Source organism: Leuresthes tenuis, unplaced genomic scaffold, assembly GCF_036924035.1.
Source record: "Leuresthes tenuis unplaced genomic scaffold, fLeuTen1.0.hap1 SCAF_2, whole genome shotgun sequence".
Classification (NCBI taxonomy): domain Eukaryota; kingdom Metazoa; phylum Chordata; class Actinopteri; order Atheriniformes; family Atherinopsidae; genus Leuresthes; species Leuresthes tenuis.
In genome coordinates, this window is record NW_027325356.1 from 3,493,725 (window position 1) to 3,510,418 (window position 16,694).

At 45.1% G+C, this 16,694-nt stretch overlaps 1 protein-coding gene across 1 annotated transcript in view; it reads left to right on the top strand.

Annotated features, from left to right (window-relative positions):
- The window catches only part of LOC140302314 (multiple epidermal growth factor-like domains protein 11), a 130,382-nt gene that overhangs the window by 66,150 nt on the left and 47,538 nt on the right, over positions 1 to 16,694 (top strand). Inside the window, exons 5-9 of the mRNA XM_072381147.1 lie at positions 4,710 to 4,956; positions 5,948 to 6,068; positions 7,772 to 7,908; positions 13,798 to 14,010; positions 14,104 to 14,278. Coding sequence (XP_072237248.1) covers positions 4,710 to 4,956; positions 5,948 to 6,068; positions 7,772 to 7,908; positions 13,798 to 14,010; positions 14,104 to 14,278 — 893 coding nt within the window. The remainder of the gene's footprint in view (positions 1 to 4,709; positions 4,957 to 5,947; positions 6,069 to 7,771; positions 7,909 to 13,797; positions 14,011 to 14,103; positions 14,279 to 16,694) is intronic.

Here is a 16,694-nt window from a genome sequence, read left to right on the forward strand (position 1 = left end):
CCTTCATCGCCTGCAAACTTAATTTATTTATCCATAACATTCAGAAATTTACTTGATTTAAATACAACAAGAAAACAAATATTGAATTAAAAATGTTTTTATTAAAGATATATAGATTTTTTTAAAAAGTCTAAACAAAAATACTCAAAATGTACTTTTTTTAATTGAATTTTGAATCAATTGAAAAAAATTAGATCTAAATTGTTTTGTTGATTTTTTTTTTAATTTTTAAACTTTTAAAAGTACAAAAAAAATGACAAAATACATCAAATTTAATTTCCTTTTTAATTTTTAACTTTATTTAAGAGAAAAAAAAATCATTTCAAACCTTTAAAAAATATTAAATTTACAAAAATCCATCCATCCATCATCTGCCGCTTATCCGGGGGTCGGGTCGCGGGGGCAGCAGCTTGAGCAGAGAAACCCAGACGTCTCTGTCCCCGGCCACTTCCTCCAGCTCTTCCGGGGGGACCCCGAGGCGTTCCCAGGCCAGCCGAGAGACATAGTCTCTCCAGCGTGTCCTGGGTCTTCCCCGGGGTCTCCTCCCAGTGGGACGGGCCCAGAACACCTCCCCAGGGAGGGTCCAGGGGGCATCCTAACCAGATGCCCGAGCCACCTCATCTGACTCCTCTCAATGCGGAGGAGCAGCGGTTCTACTCCGAGCCCCTCCCGGATGACTGAGCTTCTCACCCTATCTCTAAGGGAGGCCCAGACACCCTGCGGAGGAAACCCATTTCGGCCGCTTGTATTCGCGATCTTGTTCTTTCGGTCTCTACCCACAACTCGTGACCATAGGTGAGGATGGGAACGTAGATTGACCAGTAAGTAGAGAGCTTCGCCTTCTGGCTCAGCTCCCTCTTCACAACGACGGGTCGGTGCAGAGCCCGCAACACTGCAGACGCCGCACCGATCCGCCCGTCAATCTCCCGCTCCATTCGTCCCTCACTCGTGAACAAGACCCCGAGATACTTGAACTCCTCCACTTGGGGAAGGATCTCATTCCCGACCCGGAGAGAGCATTCCACCCTTTTCCGGCTGAGAACCATAGTCTCGGATTTGGAGGTGCTGATTCTCATCCCAGCCGCTTCACACTCGGCTGCGAATCGCTCCAGTGAGAGCTGAAGGTCACGGCCTGACGACGCTAACAGAACCACATCATCTGCAAAAAGCAGAGACCCGATTCTGAGGTCGCCAAATCGGACACCCTCAACGCCCTGGCTGCGCCTAGAAATTCTGTCCATAAAAGTTAGGAACAGAATCGGTGACAAAGGGCAGCCCTGACGGAGTCCAACTCTCACCGGAAACGTATCCGACTTACTGCCGGCAATGCGGACCAAACTCTGGCACCGGTCATACAGAGACCGAACGGACCCTATCAAGGGGTCCGGCACTCCATATTCCCGTAGCACCCCCCACAGGACTCCACGAGGGACACGGTCGAACGCTTTCTCCAAGTCCACAAAACACATGTAGACTGGTTGGGCGAACTCCCATGCACCCTCCAGGATCCTGCCGAGGGTATAGAGCTGGTCCACTGTTCCACGGCCAGGACGAAAGCCACACTGCATCTCCTGAATCCGAGGCTCGATTATCCGACGGATCCTCCTCTCCAATACCCCCGAATAGACCTTACCAGGGAGGCTGAGGAGTGTGATACCCCTATAGTTGGAACACACCCTCCGGTCCCCCTTTTTAAAGAGGGGGACCACCACCCCAATCTGCCAGTCCAGAGGCACTGTCCCCGATGTCCACGCGATGCTTCAGAGGCGTGTCAGCCAAGACAGCCCTACAACATCCAGAGCCTTGAGAAACTCAGGACGGACCTCATCCACCCCCGGGGCCTTGCCACCGAGGAGCTTTTTGACCACCTCGGCAACCTCAGCCCCAGAAATGGGAGGCCCCGTCTCCGAGCTCTCCGACTCTGCCTCTTCCGAGCACGTGTTGGTAGGATTGAGGAGTTCCTCGAAGTACTCCCCCCACCGACTCACAACATCCCTAGTTGAGGTCAGCAAAGCCCCGTCCCCACTGTAAACAGTGTTGACTGTGAGCCGCTTCCCCCCCCTGAGACGCCGGATGGTGGACCAGAATCTCTTCGAGGCCGTCCGGAAATCGTTCTCCATGGTCTCACCGAACTCCTCCCAGGCCCGAGTTTTTGCCTCAGCAACCGCCGAAGCCGCAGCCCGTCTGGCCTGTCGGTACCTATCAGCTGCTTCCAGGGTCCCACTGGCCAAAAAGGCCCGATAGGACTCCTTCTTCAGCTTGACGGCTTCCCTCACCACTGGTGTCCACCAGCAGGTTCGAGGGTTGCCGCCACGACAGGCACCGACCACCTTACGGCCACAACTCCGATCAGCTGCCTCGGCAATGGAGTCACGGAACATGGCCCATTCGGACTCAATGTCCCCCACCTCCCCCGGGATATGGTTGAAGCTCTGCCGGAGGTGGGAGTTAAAGCTCCTTCTGACGGGGGATTCTGACAAACGCTCCCAGCAGACCCTCACAATACGTTTGGGCCTGCCAGGTCTGATCGGCATCCTCCCCCACCAGCGGAGCCAACTCACCACCAGGTGGTGATCAGTTGACAGCTCCGCCCCTCTCTTCACCCGAGTGTCCAGGACATACGGCCGCAAGTCCGATGATACAACCACAAAGTCGATCATCGAACTGCGGCCAAGGGTGTCCTGGTGCCAAGTGCACATATGGACACCCTTATGTCTGAACATGGTGTTCGTTATGGACAGTCTATGACTGGCACAGAAGTCCAACAACATAACACCACTCTGATTCAGATCGGGGGGGCCGTTCCTCCCAATCACACCCCTCCAGGTCTCACTGTCATTGCCCACGTGAGCATTGAAGTCCCCCAGCAGAACGAGGGAGTCTCCGGTAGGAGCATTCTCCAGTGCCTCCCCCAGAGACTCCAAAAAGGGTGGGTACTCTGAACTGCTGTTTGGCGCATAGGCACAAACAACAGTCAGGACTCGTCCCCCCACCCGAAGGCGGAGGGAGGCTACCCTCTCGTTCACTGGGGTAAACCCCAATGTACTGGCACACAGCCGGGGGGCAATAAGTATGCCCACACCTGCTCTGCGCCTCTCACCACGGGCAACTCCAGAGTGGAAGAGAGTCCAACCCCTCTCAAGAGGACTGGTTCCAGAGCCCAAGCCGTGCGTCGAGGTGAGTCCGACTATATCTAGCCGGAACCGCTCAGCCTCGCGCACCAGCTCCGGCTCCTTCCCCAACAGAGAGGTGACATTCCACGTCCCAAGAGCTAGCTTCAGTAGCCGAGGATCAGACCGCCAAGGCCTCTGCCTTCGGCTGCTACCCAGCTCACATCGCACCCGACCCCCTTGGCCCCTCCCACGGGTGGTGAGCCCGTCGGAAGGGGGACCCACGTAATCATTTCGGGCTATGCCCGACCGAGCCCCATGGGCACAGACCCGGCCACCAGGCGCCCGCTGCCGGGCCCCACCCCCGGGCCTGGCTCCGGGGGGAGGCCCCGGTGTCCCATATCCGGGCAAGGGATCACGAGGTCCAAATTTTTTGTTCATCATAAGGGGTCTTTTGAGCTGTTCTTTGTCTGGTCCCTCATCTAGGATCTGTTTGCCTTGGGTGACCCTACCAGGGGCTTAAAGCCCCGGGCAACATAGCTCCCAGACTCATTGGGGCACGCAAACTCCCCCACCACGATAAGGTGACAGCTCAGGAGGGAGTATTAAAAATGTTTTTATTAAAGATATATAGATTTTTTTAAAAAGTCTAAACAAAAATACTCAAAATGTACTTTTTTTAATTGAATTTTGAATCAATTGAAAAAAATTAGATCTAAATTGTTTTGTTGATTTTTTTTTTAATTTTTAAACTTTTAAAAGTACAAAAAAAATGACAAAATACATAGAATTTAATTTCCTTTTTAATTTTTAACTTTATTTAAGAGAAAAAAAAATAATTTCAAACCTTTAAAAAATATTAAATTTACAAAAATGTATTTTATATTTTTTATTCTTATTTTTTTGCTTTAAAAAATCGAAACAGCATAACAAAATATAAATGTGTTTTTTAGAATTTTAGAATATATATACCTACGTATATAGAATATTTTAAAGTGATAGAATTATATAACTTTTTTTATTCAATTTTTACTATTAAATTAAATCATTAAAAAATGAACTATTAAAGAAAAAATACATTTATATCTTACATTATATATTTTATGTACACTTTTCACTTTAAATTACAAAACAAATCAAAATAATTTATTAAAATTTATTTTTCAACGAGAAACACAAAGAAAGAATGAAAAAAACAAACAAAACTTAAAATGTATAAATTTCACAGAATCTTTTACACTTTGTTTGAAAAAACATATAAACTGTGATAAAAATCCCTTTTTTATTGCATTTTCTTTCCGAAACATCTGAAAATAGAAATCTAACAATATGGCAGCTGTTTGTCTTGATGTTAATGGAAAAACGTTTTATTTCTTTCTATCACGGAGAAGCTTTATTTCTCCCTAATTGGCGTGTTCTGAACTTCGAGGCTAGCCGAGCACAGTGGATAATTGCAGGCTTTTGTCTCAGCTGTCGGCCGTAATCCTCCGGCCTTTCAGTCCTCCTCTCAGTTAATTGAGACCTCTGTCATGAATCTTCCAGCTTCTCTGACCTCGTGACTTCGTCGTGCTTTAAAATCACACTCTCTCGTCTGCTCAGGCTGCGAAAGCGACTTCTGGGGACCCCACTGCAGCAACCGCTGTCAGTGCCGTAATGGAGCCAAATGTAACCCCATCACGGGGGCCTGCGTCTGCACCGACGGCTTCCAGGGATGGCGCTGCGAGGAACATTGCAACCCCAGCTTCTATGGAAAAGACTGCCTGCAGGAGTGCCAGTGCCTCCACGGCGCCACCTGCCACCATCAGACCGGCGAGTGCCTCTGCGCACCGGGATACACCGGAGCCTTGTAAGTAGCCGTTAGACTCTCACACCTGCAGAGGCTGCTGTAAATGATCAGATCTGGAGGTGGAAGTTTCCTGTGGAGAGACTTGGATTGATGCCTGAGTTTTGGTGGAGCGTCCTCTCCAGGCAGGTTCGTTGTGGTGCCATACGTCTCATTTTGTAATGATGGCTTTAATGAGATTTTCAACATGAATCCACAACTTTGTCCCTGAGCTGTTTGGAGAGCTCCTCGATCTTCTTGGAGCCTCTTGATTAGCGCCGTTTCAGACTCTGAGGGCCTTACAGAACAGGTGTATGCATACTGAGATCAACCTTATTTATCTAATTAAGGGACTTCTGCAGGTAATTTGTTGCACCAGATCTTATTTAGGGGCATCATCAGCAGAGTGCATAATGAATTTAAACAAACCTTGAGCTTAGAGGGCCCCTTCTGCTCAACAACAACCCCATTTCTGACCCTCAGTTTGCCTGCTCTGCTCGGCTGGTTTCTGCAGCCTCTGCAGGTTAATTCACTTGATCCAGCCTTTGATGAGTCCATCAGATCCACCAGCATTTCAGTTTCTTTGTAAGGATCAATGCCACTGATTTGTTTGACTGAAGACCTCAGAACAGTTCAGAACTTTTACTGTGAAATTCTCCAATTTTATGATTATTTCAGATTTATTTTGCATTCTGCTCATACTTTCTGAGCCTGTTTGACTTTTTAAAAGCAGTGAAATTATATCACAGATGTAATGTTTTACTCCAAGGACACATTTTCTTCTTTTTATAAAATATGAAAACAGACTCCACATTCAGGAGATCGTCAACCGTCTTTGAATAATTTACCAGCTCCCTATATTCAGGTCTAACTCATCGTTTACGGCTTTTTGTATCACCACTTTGCTTGAATGAAATCCTAATGTCCTGTACTTCTCCAGAACATATAGAGCAACTTCAGGAGGAGGTGAGGTGTGTTGCTCCTGATCTGTCTTCTGTCCGTCTGCTCCCTGCAGCTGCGAGGAGCCTTGTCCTCCGGGTAAACACGGCTCCCTGTGCGAGCAGCGCTGCCCCTGTCAGAACGGAGGGACGTGTCATCATGTGACCGGGGAGTGCTCCTGCCCCGCCGGCTGGATGGTGCGACCCGCACCAAACATGCACCACATACGCAGCGTCCAACATGAGGCTGAAAGGACAGAAGCAGGAAGCACTGTGTTTGGCAGGGACAGCTGCAGGGTGTAAAGACTGGGGGGGCCTGGCCCTCAGGAGACGACATAAAAAATGTTCCTCCTGTTAGCTTGTTAGGAAGTTTTAAAGGGGATTTTTAAACCTTATTTCTGGCATGAAATACGTTCATCTGCTCACTGAGAACAGTTTGGTGAAAGTTGGCGTCCTTCAGAAGATATTTAGATAACTGGAGATCCATATAACGGAGTGAACGGGGCTTAGAGGATGCAGCCTCTAAATAAGGCATTATCTGTCTTTATTTCACCAATACTTTAAGAAGAATGAATGAATGAACGTGTGCTATAGCTCTGTTAGCTCATAGCTGCTGTTATGTGGCTACTTGCAGCTATAGGAGAGCTAACGGAGGGATTTCTACACAGGCACTCTACTGGGACCACTTCATCCACACGCCCCCCTGCAGCACAGTTTATTCACTCCGTGCTCTGTGACAGTCGGCTAACTTCACACAGAGTTTGCTGCTGATAGTTTTGTGCAACATGGCAGGATATTTATCAGATTTTGACAACGTGAACGACGACTTTGAGTAAGATGGACGTTCTTACCGGAGTAAATGAGCTGTGCTGCAGGGGGGCGTGTGGATGAAGTGGTCCCAGTAGAGTGCCTGTGTAGAAATCCCTCCGTTAGCTCTCCTTTAGCTGCAAGTAGCCACATAACAGCAGCTATGAGCTAACAGCAGCTATAGCACACGTTCATTCATTCATTCTTCTTAAAGTATTGGTGAAATAAAGACAGATAATGCCTTATTTAGAGGCTGCATCCTCTAAGCCCCGTTCTCTCCGTTATATGGATCTCCAGTTATCTAAATATCTTCCGAAGGACGCCGACTTTCACCAAACTGTTCTCAGTGAGCAGATGAACGTATTTCATGCCAGAAATAAGGTTTAAACATACCGGAGTTCCCCTTTAAAACCAGTTAAGAACAGGGGTTCCACGGCCTGTTTGATTAGTCCAGCCACATGCTCTATACTGCCAAAAGTATTCACTCACCCATCCAAGTAATTAAATTCAGGTGTTCCAGTCCCTTCCATGGCCACAGCTGTATGAATCCCAGCACCTCAGCCTGCAGACAGCTTCTACTAACATCTGTGAAAGAACAGGAGCTCAGTGGGTTCCAGCGTGGTGCCCTGATTGGATGCTGCTTCCCAGCTCAGATGAAGCTGTACTGAAATCAGGACCTGATACTTGCTGTCTTCAAACTGAGCAAAGTGTGTGTGGCGTAAGAAATAAAGTCTGTTTTTAATGGCTTTAATTGGAGGACTTTTCTCTAAATAAATCCAGAATCCCTTATCGCTGCAGGTAATGAACATGAGAAAACTCTCTTTAGACCTAAAGCTTTCACATTGTTAATGATGTCATTCATTTGGCACCTCTTAAAACGCACAGTTTCAGAAAGCCTTGCCACAGATAGAGACGTGCGTATCTGCCTGAAACATGGTGGTGACGCCTTTAATCGGTCCTGAGCTTTTCTGGAGCTTAATAAGGGAGGAAAAGATGGATCCTGCTGTTGTTCCTGATGATTATCTCTGATCTATGAATTCACGAAGCGTGTCAGCTCGGTCTAACTTACCCGTCTGATACCATCCCCCCTTCAGGGACCGGTGTGCGCTCAGCCGTGCCCGTTCGGATCCTTCGGCATCAACTGCTCCCAGGAGTGCACGTGTCGAAACGGGGGCCTGTGCGACCACATCAGCGGCCAGTGCCAGTGCATGGCTGGCTACATCGGAGAGAGGTGCAGTATGACCCTGTGATAAGAAGATTATATTAGCTTTATTTGAGCTCTCCGGCAGGGAAACTTTACTCTGCTGATATATGTATAAATATATATGTATAATGTATGAAAAGTGAAGAGCTGAGAGCCAAACTGATGGCAGTTTCACATCGAGACAGCTGGAGTCCAGGCTCAGAAACATTAGAAACACTTTGTGTTATTGTAGGCCTCAGTTTTATTCATTTTTATTTCATTTTTATGATTCTCCAAACCCTATTTAAGTTGTTTTTCAGTGTCAGAATGAAATTGGGCATTTGTTGCATGCTCTCGCGATGTCCAGGCTGTTTTAAGGCGGTATTTCTCACCTCAGAATCAAACATGTTTGATATCAATAAGACTCAGTCCAGGCTGTTTTAAGGCGGTATTTCTCACATCAGAATCAAACATGTTTGATATCAATAAGACTCAGTCCAGGCTGTTTTAAGGCGGTATTTCTCACCTCAGAATCAAACATGTTTGATATCAATAAGACTCAGTCCAGGCTGTTTTAAGGCGGTATTTCTCACATCAGAATCAAACATGTTTGATATCAATAAGACTCAGTCCAGGCTGTTTTAAGGCGGTATTTCTCACCTCAGAATCAAACATGTTTGATATCAATAAGACTCAGTCCAGGCTGTTTTAAGGTGGTATTTCTCACCTCAGAATCAAACATGTTTGATATCATCTTAAGTCTTTAGTCTTGTTTTGTGCATATTGTGTCGTTCAGTGACTCATTCGGCGTTTTCAACCAACACGTGCGCCGTTGTCGCCTCCAAACAGGAAGCATGGTAAGCTGTGGCTGAGAGTAACCATGGCGATGAGGCTTAAAATACGCACTCTGTGTGAAGTTAGCCGACAGCAGGAACGTTTCTACGACGTTTCATCTGCAGTTAAACATGCAGCTGTGGCTAAAAGCTGCTCATCGGTCAACTTCATTGTTGTTAAGAACTGCCACCAGGTGCATGATGGGAAATAACCTCAGAAAAATCCAGATGTGAGCTTAAGAATAGTGATAGCAGCTCAGTCTTTGGTCGGCACTGCTGAAGTTTAAACGTTCAGTGGACACAAATATTAACAGATGCATTCTGAAAATGAAACTTCTACAGAAACAGATTTTATATTCAAAGTTTGCTTCAGATATTTCAGATAAATGTTATTATTGTTGTTTTAGTGGACAGTTAAACCGCTCTTAACCTGTCTTTTAGTGCTGATCAGCAGGTTTATATAAAACCGAAGCAAAATGCTGGTGAAGTTATTACATTTTTTGCTTTTTGGGCTGCAGGAATTTAAATAAATGGGTCATTTTGAGACTTCTGCTGACAAGTTGATCAGTTTATTGGATTAATTGTGTTAGAGCAGGGAAATGCAAAGGAGGGGAAACCATCACAAACTTTGGAAAACACCACGTTAAAGAACTGTATCGTCTTTAACTTTATTCTTTTTTAAAATCTGGTCATCTTTTACTCCCTTTTAATGCAACTGTATGCAGGTTTATGAGCATAAATCACCACAAATACATAAAATATACATTTACATCAAATTATTACAGGTAAAACCAGAGATCATGACATTTGATCCCAATAGATAAGTGTTTTCTTTTTAATTGTTTTAACTTTAAGCCATAAATAACAAGAGAAATCACCTTTTTTCTTCATATTTTCTCTTTTTTTCTAAATCTTTAGCACAATCAGGACCGTTTTCGTTTAAATTTGTGGCAGAATAAAGCTTGTGCCTTTATGGAAGTAATTCATAAGCCCTAATGTCTCTCCCTGTCATTGAAAAGGTTATATTTTTTATGACTCATCCTGCTCTCGAGGGCATCCACATAAAAATATCTAGTTAAATATAATTAAGGGGTGATGACTTCATCCCAAACATCACATGCAGTGTAACCTCTCTTGATCTCATTATGTTCTGGTTTACAGTAACCAGCAGAACGGCAGTGTTTGGAAGTCGTAATCATCCTCCTTCTGATCCATCCAGGGTCGAAGCAAACAGTCCAAATCACAGCGAGTGTAAAAGCCCATAAAGTTTGTTTGAATATTCCTTTCCGTCCTGCCCAACGAGCTCGCTCTGAAACGCCACATGGTAAAGACTCTCAGGCTTAATTCGGCATTAATTTTGACTCGAATGCCTTTCATTCGGCCAGCAGCTCTGCAGTTTGCCTGTATTTGTGTCCCTGGGTTGACAAACATATCGTCCTGATCTAAATCCCTCCTGCTCGCCTCTTAATGATCATGGACCGTCACTCTGCACTTCCCCCCAATTCAGATTATTACCAAGAGTCATTAAAAGTAGATTTTTCTTTATTACCTCCATCTTCTGCGACTCGGTTCTATCAACTGAAAAAGGGCTTTCTTTAACCCCAGCATCCCCCGGTTGGCTTGATTCCACCTTCTTCTCTTTTCTCACTTCTTCCTCCTCTCTGTCCGCCCTCCTCTTCATCGTTACTCTCAATTGAGCCAAATTACCTCTATTCATTCAGGCTCCAGACAGGTGAATTAGCCGACACAGAATAATTCCCAGATTGAGTTCTCTTCCACTCCATCCACGTTCTAATGGAATTAGCCGAGATAAGAGTCCTGAGGAAGTCTGCATGATTTAAACGTGACGCTAAACAGAAGTCCTCACCGAGCCTCTTTAATGGAGTGATTTGTCTGTTTCTTAATGGTTTCAACTTGTGGACGTGTGAAGAATGTCGCCGGGAGACAAACGTCAGCCTCAGCTCGGCTTCAGGACTTTTTCTGCACAACTCAGTTCTTTGTGTTCAGTTTTACTCATTAAGATCCGTACTTCTCCTCTTCAAGCTTTAACCTTGAGCACCACTCAGGATCTCAGCATAATGTGCAGCCTGTTGACCTGATAATGGCGTGAAAGCTCACGTCATCCCCGAGGAAAATGGTGTGGGGTGACATCACTCAGGTTTTATCGTTGGATGGTAGCAGGAGCATCGTTAATCTTCCTTTGAATTGTAAATGTGTCTTTAAAAGATAATTCAGACAGTGGTGAATGGGAGACTTGCTCTGAACATCATTAGGTTGAACATCCAGTACTTCCACGCTGGTTTTAAAGGGGAACTCCGGTATTTTTAAACCTGGACCTTATTTCTGGCATGAAATACGTTCATCTGCTCACCGAGAACAGTTTGGTGAAAGTCGGCGTCCTTCAGAAGATATTTAGATAACTGGAGATCCATATAACGGAGTGAACGGGGCTTAGAGGATGCAGCCTCTAAATAAGGCATTATCTGTCTTTATTTCACCAATACTTTAAGAAGAATGAATGAATGAACGTGTGCTATAGCTCTGTTAGCTCATAGCTGCTGTTATGTGGCTACTTGCAGCTATAGGAGAGCTAACGGAGGGATTTCTACACAGGCACTCTACTGGGACCACTTCATCCACACGCCCCCCTGCAGCACAGTTTATTTACTCCAGTAAGAACGTCCATCTTACTCAAAGTCCTCGTTCACATCATCAAAATCTGATAAATATCCTGCCATGTTGCACAAAACTATCAGCAGCAAACTGTGTGAAGTTAGCCGACTGTCACAGAGCACGGAGTGAATAAACTGTGCTGCAGGGGGGCGTGTGGATGAAGTGGTCCCAGTAGAGTGCCTGTGTAGAAATCCCTCCGTTAGCTCTCCTATAGCTGCAAGTAGCCACATAACAGCAGCTATGAGCTAACAGCAGCTATAGCACACGTTCATTCATTCATTCTTCTTAAAATATTGGTGAAATAAAGACAGATAATACCTTATTTAGAGGCTGCATCCTCTAAGCCCCGTTCACTCCGTTATATGGATCTCCAGTTATCTAAATATCTTCCGAAGGACGCCGACTTTCCCCAAACTGTTCTCGGTGAGTAGATGAACGTATTTCATGCCAGAAATAAGGTCCAGGTTTAAAAATACCGGAGTTCCCCTTTAACTGATCGTTTTCTATTGTCTTGTGGTCTAACAGGCGTTTCCATTATTTTGAGGACCCCATTAATATCAATGAGCACAGGCTAATTAACGCAGAGCCTCTTCATATAATAGATTTTCCAGGCATCACAAACTGCCTCCTCCAGAATGATCCTGCAGCTGAATTTACGCTCCTCCAAGACGGATTCAATAAAAGTTCTCATAAAGGAGGTTTTACTGCTGGCCTGCCGTCGCCGGCATTAGTTTCAGATGGTTGTATCTAATAAACTACAAACTGAGAGCTTATACAACACCACATTTGTATAGAAAGCATTCAAACCCTTGACTGAACAAGGACAGATTCTGCAGCAGAGACAGTGCGACATCAGGCTGGAAACCGCTCCAGTTCAAATATTGATCCCATTAGGCCGTACTTCAGAGCCAATACTGTTTTTGACCCCATCTATCTTATTTTAAATCATATTAAATTATGTTTAGCTACTTTTTTCTTTGCATTCTTGTGTGTTTATATGATTTTACTTCCTGTTTGTAGTCTCAAGACAAAAGCCGATGAGCTTATATTTCAGAGCTACAAAAGAGGGGGGAGATTTGTTTTAATAAGGCAAAAATAATCGTTCTGTTCGCTTCGTATGAACCAAGAAGCAAGACACCAGTCAAAGTAAGCAGAAGCAGCTCGGGTTAATCTCTGCCCTCACATTTAACATCACTTAGCACACACAAAAGATGGGTGAAGCCCTCTGGAACGTGGGTGGAGGTTAGCTGTCTGGGTCACTCTGTTGTTTGTATCTCATGAGGATCCAAGCTTCCATTTAAAGAAGCACTTCTTTGAGTTTGTTCATCTGTTTTGAATCATATTCTCTCTTTCAATCTGATTCCAAAGGTTTTCAGTAAAAAGACTCAAAAAAAGACAGTGGAGATAAAGTGCTGATCAGGCATTATTAAACACAATCAGAACACATTTAAAACAATGAAAGGAAAAAGCAGAGTGAAAACATATATAAGATATATTAAGATAAATAAGAGTTAAAAGCATTAAAACCGATGATGTCGATGAGTGTGTAGAAAGCCTCTATAAGCCCCCCGATAGCCTCCAATAACAACAACACAGCAGCTATGAGCTAACAGAGCTATAGCACACGTTCATTCATTCATTCTTCTTAAAGTATTGGTGAAATAAAGACAGATAATGCCTTATTTAGAGGCTGCATCCTCTAAGCCCCGTTCACTCCGTTATATGGATCTCCAGTTATCTAAATATCTTCTGAAGGACGCCGACTTTCACCAAACTGTTCTCGGTGAGCAGATGAACGTATTTCATGCCAGAAATAAGGTTTAAAAATACCAGAGTTCCCCTTTAATCCTCCGAGATTTTACAATTTCATGGGAACTTTGTGCAGATCATAAAACAGAGTTTACTTGATGTTTTGATTGTAAACACTGTAGAAACACATTTCTGATAATTGCCTTCCAACTGTATTTTTGTTTAAATAAAACTTGTCCATCAGCAGAAGCTCCTGGTCACTCAAACACCGAAGCCAAAATTAAGATCTGATCTAAAGACATTTTACTGATTCTAACGGACTTTTACTGGTGTTTTTATGTGGATAAAATGACAAAAAAAACACAGAGTTGTGCACATGAATTCAGAAAAGGATCAAAAGGAAAGAAAAGCACTAGAAGTTGTGGAATCAGTGATGTCATCACATGTAAATTAGGTGATTAAATGCACTGCCTTCACAAACTTTGGGTCACATGAATGTTTTTCCCATCTGCAGCATCTCTTTATCTCTGATCATTTTCGAGCCGCAGCCTTTTGAAATCTGGTTGTCAGCATGTTTAAAGCTTTCTTTGACAGAAAGCTCGGTGCTTAAAGGGCTAAGTAGAGAAGATAGAAATGTTTCTGTATAACAGGAGAACCGCTGCTTTGCTTTCACCCGACCCAGATGCCAGGAGGAATGCCCGGTCGGCACATATGGGCCACAGTGTGCCCACAAGTGCGACTGCCAGAACGGGGCCAAGTGCTACCACATCAACGGGGCCTGCCTGTGCAACGAGGGCTTCAAGGGCCCCAGCTGCCAGGAGCGCTTCTGTCCCGCCGGCCTCTACGGACTCATCTGTGACAAGTACTGCCCCTGCAAAGCTGAAAATACACTCAGGTACTCACCCAAAAGAGAGGGTTTCTGTGCAGTTTCTCTGGAGGCACAACTGATTCTGACCGATTGTGACTTCCTCCCTCGTTGCTCTCTCAGCTGTCACCCTCTGTCAGGGGAGTGCACCTGTGCAGCGGGATGGGCGGGGCTTTACTGTAATGAGACCTGCCCTGCTGGTTACTACGGCGAGGGCTGCAGAGAGCTGTGCGCCTGCGTCAACGGGGCCGACTGCGACGGCGTGGCCGGGGCTTGTTTGTGCGCACCGGGATACATAGTGAGTCTACAAACACACAGACTGGGATGATACATTTCTTTTCTTCCATCTGATAAGCAAAAAAGTAAAAGGTGTTTTCCCTGGATAAAAAGTTCAGCAGTGGAAGTTGCACCGATGCACTTCTGTTTGTACAGCAGCAAGTGAACGCATCATTGCTCAAGCGATGTTCGGCATTGATTCGGTCTGTCTCCTTTTCAATTATCCAACGGTCACTTTCAGCTCGCTAACACATATCAGCACCATGTACGAGGTCAATAGCCTCTTATTAGCGGCTGAGTTGATCAGTTCTGACTGTCAGTGAGGGAAGCTGCACTCATTCATGTGTTGAATGATAACAACTGTAGTCAGTGAGTTCTACTGATCTGTTTGAGATGCGAGGACAGAACTTTAAAGTCCTCTCAGAGCAGAGAATATCTGCATGGCTGCAGCCACCAGCATCTGCTCATATTCACTTTGAGCTCCAAAAAGATCTGATACAGGTTGGTTATTAAGCCTGGATAGAGTTTTTTCTTTACTCATCCACCTGTTAGATATCCTTAAAGGAGGCATATTCTGTAAAAATCCCTTCTTCCTGTTGCTGGGAGCAGATATCAGGTCACCAGCCGGTGTAAAACTCCCCAAAAACACAACCCTGGTATTTATTTAGCTCCCCTTTGTTTGAAAGTTCCTCATTTAACGAGCCGTTCTGATGATCATTTCTAAAGTATGTCACTAATTAAGTTGACTCCGCCTCCTATTCTAAGCCCCGCCCACTCACATCCACCCTACTGGACGGGTGAAGCCAGCTTCTGGTGGAAATGTTCTGCTGTCAGCTGCACTGAGGAGCATGCATCTTCCATCCAGCAGCAGCCTCAGAGGATATAAGAGCCCAGTGGATAAACTCTATCTGAGGCTAATGTTCCAGCAGAGTTAGCTAAAGACTGTGAATGTGCAGCAAACACTTTTCATCCCACTGTTTTAACAACTTGGTCCAGTTCAACGCTGGACTGAAGGAACTGAGCCACAAAGAGGATCAGTTCCAGCTCTCAGAGCCTGAAACAACTCAGCCCACCGCTCCACCTGCAGGGAAAATAGAGAAAACCAACCTGCCCAAAACCCCTGAAAATTAGTGAGAATTAAAGTTGAAAAATTCATAAGAAATCTATTATGTAGATAAAGCTAAGGCAGAAACTCTCAGTTGTCTTTAAACAGAAACATATCAGACAAAACAAACTGTTCATCTTCCGGCTGTGTCTGCAGTTATTTCACATCTGCAGATGACATCATCCAGATGTTTTACTGGATGCACACGACTGCTGAACTGATGGATTAGAAAACCTTTTCCTGCTTAATTTTCAGAGCATGTCCTCACTTCTGCTGAGACAAAACTGTTGAATGATACAACATGTTGTGAGAGCAGGGAAACCCTCACCCTCCTTCCTTTTGCAGAGAAGCTAAATACCTTTGATCAGAACATGCCGGCATTGACCACCGAACACCCTCCACACCTGTCAGAACCTTTAAGTTACATCAGCTATTGGTCTGTTATGAGCAAAAACACAGGCTCAGAGGCTCCTGCTGCAAGAAATGAACCTCAGGATCACCTCAGAAACGAGCTGCATGTGTCCTTCCACCAGAAGCTCGCCGTCTTTGTTCTCAGTAATTAAGAACTGGTACCAGATGCAGGGGGGGGGGGTGTTTTTTCAGCCAACACGTGCTGCAGCAGGTGCACAACATGCACATCAGCATGCTGGGGTTAATTTATCAGGTGCTGCAGAGTGTGCAGGTTTAGTCTCAGAGCTGCGTGACCTGTGAGGCGGACTTCTGCAGCTGCACGCCTCCTGATGTGGGCCAGCCCAAGGGGAGTGTGTGTGGATTCGAGACCTTATCTCAGATCTTTGCACCCGTGCCTCACTGAGAGTGTCTGCTCGGCTGCCGGTTTTAAACAACATGAGCTTTGAGCTTCTGCTTCAGATGATTTTTGGCTTGTTTTTAAAAGATTACGATCAGAATTTCATAAGTTAAGCAGCTATTTCGCTGTTATTTTAGCCTCGTGTGTGTTGGAAGGAAACATTCTTCAAAAACTAATTAACAGACTTCAGTGAAATTTTATCAGAAGTAGTGTTTTTGCTGAAGATGATGTCACCATGTGGAAACGTTACGAAGGAGCCAGACAATCTGAGTGACCATTAAATTAATCTAATTCCCAGGCTGACATCATATTCAGAAACGCTTTGTTCTGGTTTGCTCAGGCCCAGTTAGCACTGAGGGACACATCCACCCAGCCAATGACCCTCTAAATTCCTGCAGAAGCAGCTGGGGTTCACTTAGTTTTCACACAACGCTTCTGTGTTTGATCTTTTGTTCAGTAAATAATGACACGGTGTAATATGTCATGTGTTGTTGCTTTAAGGTCCAGCTGGTGCAAGAATGATGG